The sequence below is a fragment of the Octopus bimaculoides genome, chromosome 30, assembly GCF_046866305.1.
Source record: "Octopus bimaculoides isolate indiv1 chromosome 30, ASM4686630v1, whole genome shotgun sequence".
NCBI lineage: Eukaryota > Metazoa > Mollusca > Cephalopoda > Octopoda > Octopodidae > Octopus > Octopus bimaculoides.
The window spans coordinates 7,167,651-7,172,650 of record NC_142957.1 but is presented as its reverse complement, the minus strand read 5'-3'; the positions used below and the strand labels follow the sequence as shown (position 1 = coordinate 7,172,650).

General features: G+C 35.4%; 1 protein-coding gene across 1 annotated transcript in view; it reads right to left on the bottom strand.

The window, feature by feature from the left end:
* The window catches only part of LOC106881691 (synaptic vesicle 2-related protein), a 43,289-nt gene that overhangs the window by 3,854 nt on the left and 34,435 nt on the right, over positions 1 to 5,000 (bottom strand). The window contains exons 11-13 of the mRNA XM_089346387.1: positions 3,482 to 3,592; positions 3,246 to 3,357; positions 1,427 to 1,508 (exon numbers count right to left, since the gene is read on the bottom strand). Of these exons, the coding sequence (XP_089202513.1) occupies positions 1,427 to 1,508; positions 3,246 to 3,357; positions 3,482 to 3,592 (305 nt within the window). The remainder of the gene's footprint in view (positions 1 to 1,426; positions 1,509 to 3,245; positions 3,358 to 3,481; positions 3,593 to 5,000) is intronic.

Sequence of the window (5,000 nt, the reverse complement as noted above, 5' to 3'; positions counted from 1 at the left end):
ATATATATATATATATATATATATGATTGATCGCTGACCAAAACATTCAATTTTTTTTCTCCGTGGTTTTCTCCTTGTTTTCTCCGTATTCTTTCTGTTGAAGAGCGTAGCTCGAAACGTTAAAGACTTTCCGCATTCCCGAGCGTCAAACTAATACATCGTTTTGTTGTTTACACCACCTGTCCTCGTCTGTTGTTTTTTTCGTAAATTCTCCCACATATATATATATATATATATATATATATATACATACATATATAACGTGAAGTATATTTGCCACTTAAATGCGGTTAACCCCTAAGGGTGAATGCTACTGTAGCTTGTAGCCCCAGGCGAACATCTCCTCCAGCTGGCTATTGACACACTTTTGCAAATACCGACAGGGCACAGAAAGTGTGTCAATAGCCAGCTGGAGGAGATGTTCTCCTGGGGCTACAAGCCACAGTAGCATTCACCCTTAGGGGTTACCCGCATTTAAGTGGCAAATATACTTCACGTTGACGTGCAGCTACTGTTTATACCTCGCTCAGAGATTTATTATTGCTTATATATATATATGTATATATATATATACAAGTGTTAAAGCATGAAACTTTCAGCACTTCAATTATTTTGAAGTGTTTTCTAATTAAATAAAATAAAATAAATAAATGTATGTATGTGTGTGTGTGTGTGTGTGTGTGTGTGTGTGTGTGTGTGTATGTGCCTGTGCCATATAAAAAGCATCCAGTCCACATTGTGCGGTAGCTGGTGTAAGGCGGGCATGCTGCCATAAAAAACAGACACACATACTAAAACAGACACAGTAACCTGGTGTAGTCTTCTGCCTGGTTGGCTCCTGTCAAACTGTCCAACCTATGTCAGCATGGAAGGTGGATGTTAAACGATTATGACGATGATGATGATATATACTCATGGCTTGAGTTCTATTTTCCTGTTTGCATTATGAAACACACACATACACAACTTCCACCACAACTTTCTCTTACTCTTTCTTCCTGTTTCTGTTGTGCCTGTAATTCAAAGGGTCAGCCATGTCACACTGTGTCATGCTGAATATCCCCGAGAACTACGTTAAGGGTACACGTGTCTGTGGAGTGTTCAGCCACTTGCACGTTAATTTCACGAGCAGGCTGTTCCGTTGATCGGATCAACTGGAACCCTCGTCGTCGTAACCGACAGAGTGCCAAGCAAAGATGAAGAGCCTGACCACCTATTGTACATACACCTTAGATCCATCATGGCATCTGATGTGGCTTTTTAAACCAGTCAATGGATTGAAAAGACACCCACATAGATTGCATATCTGATTTGCACCACCAAAACTAACTTGAAGCACAACAACTACAACAATCACATTGGATGATCAAATTTAAAGAAATAAAAAACAAAAGCCTTCTTTATGAGCCTCTGTTGGTTTACTTACCTCTGGTGTGTAGACGTAAGCCCCCATGAAGGCTGAGGAGATGAAAGCTCTGGCCACAAACAAGAAAAATATTAACACCTCCCTGGAGCAAAGAAAATAAAAATAAAAACAATAATTTAAAACAAAATAAATGTGGCACCTAATTATAATTAGGCAAGCTACTTACCACACAGCCACTCCTATGCCTATAATAAACAATCTCATGGATTCCATTTTCTCATTCTCTAATTTGTTATATATATATATATAAAGGAAATAATTTTCTCAAACGCAGGATAATGCTAATAATATAACATGAACAGGATAAACTGCCCATATTTTGCAGAAAAATGTGTTGGTAGTTTATCCTATACATGCTATATTATTAACATTATCCTGCATTTGAGAATAACATTTTCCTTAACTTTCAAGACATTTCAACGCTTCCAAAGCAAACTTCATTTGTTTACTTTTATATATATATATATATATATATATATATATATATATATATATATATATATATATATATATATATATATATATATATACTTTATTTAAAAGCAGCAGAAATATAACAAAAAAACCGTTACTCTGAGTTTCACGTTCCCGCCGATGAACGGGAACGTGAAACTCAGAGTAACGGTTTTTTTGTTATATTTCTGCTGCTTTTAAATAAAGCATATTACTCTACCTCTGGTATTTGAGTACTCTTTTTTCCACCTTGCACATTTCATGTGCTTACTCCGGTATATATATATATATATATATATATAAGGTGAGGTATATTTGCCACTTAAATGTCGCTTACCCCTAAGGGTGGATGTTACTGTTGCTTTTAGCCCCAGGAGAACATCTCCTCACCTTGTCGTGCAGTTACTGTTAATACCTCATTCAGAGATTTAACATATATATATATAATATTAGGGATAAAAATCCAAAACTACAGGTAAAAACTCAATTAAAATCAATTTATTAAAAATTAAAATTAAATTATTATATTATCTTATGATATTATCTTTATCTTATGATATTTACTTTGTATTATATTGTACTCATTTATTGTGCTTTTAATTATTAATTTTTCTATATGTGATAGTGGATTTTCATCGATAAGTTCATGAACCTTGGTTCTTTTCCCTAAAACTATATATATATAAAGTTGTAGTATATTGTCAACTTAATGTGACAATCCCAATAAGGGAACACACTACTGCCGTTTAGCCCTAGGAAGCTGGACCGCTTCCTGTCGGCCTTGACACAATTACTGTGTCCTTAAGTTTGCGAGCGGGAGACAAGCTCCTCCACCCAGCCTAGCCAGTATTCAGGGACATGTTTCTGAGTCTTTGCTTGTCATCAGCCTGAAGTAGCTTGCCAGGTGGATATATATATATATATATATATATATATATATATATGTAAAATGTGTATGTGTGTTTGTCCTGCATCACTGTTTGACCACCAGTATTGATGTGTTTACATCCCTGTAACCTAGTGGTTCAGCAAAAGACACTGATAGAATAAGTACCGGTGCTGTGGTTGATACATTCAACATTCAGCATTCAACTAAAAATTCAAGGTAGTGCTGCAACATGGCCACACACTAATAAGTGGAACAAGTAAAAGAATACAAGACATAAAAGATGTTCGTATGAACCTTAAGTTTTACTTTCTCACGACTATTCTTCTTTTCTCATCAGACATTTGATTCCATTTTAGTTACACAAACCCCCATAAGACTGAACAAACTAGTTTTAGACTTAGGAGTCTTCATAAATACAAGAGAAGCAAAAAAAAATTAAAATGTTGTACCAGGAACATGAATAAAATAATAACTGACCTTGTGGTGCAGATATTGACGAAGAACATAAAAACACTGAATATGATGAATTCTCCGCCGATTGTGAGTTTTCTGCCGATTTTGTCAATGACAAGGATTGTGAGAAACAAACCTGGAAAAAATATAGAAACAATATCAGAAACAATATTGTAAAGCTGAGTTTGTGTGTGTGTGTGTGTGCTAAAAATGAAACGATAAAGATAATGGAAAAAAAAGCAACATGAGATGATACTGACCAGGAAATTCAGCAATGGTTGTCCAGAGAAGGTCAATGTAGTCACCCTTGGACAACATCTTACACTCCAGTGGACAGTGAGGCTCAGCCCTGAATACAGTCTTGTTACCAACTGAAAGAGAGAGAGAGAGAGAGAGAGAGTTAAATATAGTGACCACCACCACTGATGAAATGCTGTTTGGACACTAGACGCTGAGAGAGAAGTAGAGATAGCTAAACAGATAGAGAAAGAGAGAGGGAGTTAGATATAGTGGTCACTGCCAGTCCTAAGGCAGAGGTCAATTGTCCAAGGCGCAACAGAGTGGGACTGAACCTGAGACCAAGTGACTGTTACACAAAATTCTTAACCATAGAGCCACACCTCCATATATATATATATATAAATATATATATGTGTGTGTGTGTGTATATATATATAAAGGAGACCACTAGGTGGACTGTTAATGTGCTAGAAGAAGATCACATGTAAAGGAGACATTATATATATATACATATACAATAATCCTTTGAGATCTCAGAAATTTTCTCTGAATCTCCTTGATTCTTTTAATGTATTTGTTCCCTGGTATTGAATTGATATTAATTAATATCCAATTTTTTACCCTACTGTTTTAATTATATATATATATATATATATATATATATATATATATATATATATCATCATCGTTTAACGTCCGCTTTCCATGCTAGCATGGGTTGGACGATTTGACTGAGGACTGGTGAAACCGGATGGCAACACCAGGCTCCAGTCTGATTTGGCAGAGTTTCTACAGCTGGATGCCCTTCCTAACGCCAACCACTCAGAGAGTGTAGTGGGTGCTTTTACGTGTCACCCGCACGAAAACGGCCACGCTCGAAATGGTGTCTTTTATGTGCCACCCGCACAAGCCAGTCCAGGGGCACTGGCAACGATCTCGCTCGAAAATCCTACAGGAGCCAGTCAGGCGGTACTGGCAACGGCCACGCTCAAAATGGTGCATCTCATGTGCATATATATATATATATATATATGATAATAATATTAGGGATAAAAATCCAAAAGTTACAGGGAAAAATTCAATTTAATTTAATTTATCAAAATTAAAATTAAATTAAATTTCACAATATATAATATATAAATATATAATTTAGAGAAAAAAACCACAATTATTGAATTCATCCATGAAAATCCACAGTCACGTATAGAAAAATTTAATAAGTAAATACACTTTTAAAAAGACCGATAATAAAGATACAAAGTAATAAGTATTAAAATAATAAAACGACTACACGTGTTTCATAACCACATTTTCAAATAGAAAATAAAATAAAAATCAAATCGATTGAAAATCAATTCTATTAAAAAATATAGCTAATCTTCCGGTCAAAAGAAATGAATGTATATATAAGACATGTCAAGTTAAGTGGAATTGTGGTCATGAACAGTGCTGGTGACCTGAGACAGGCACCCATGCCAGCGATACATAAAAGGCACCGATAAAAGGACACACAAGGCACACATAGCACACTCTATGGAG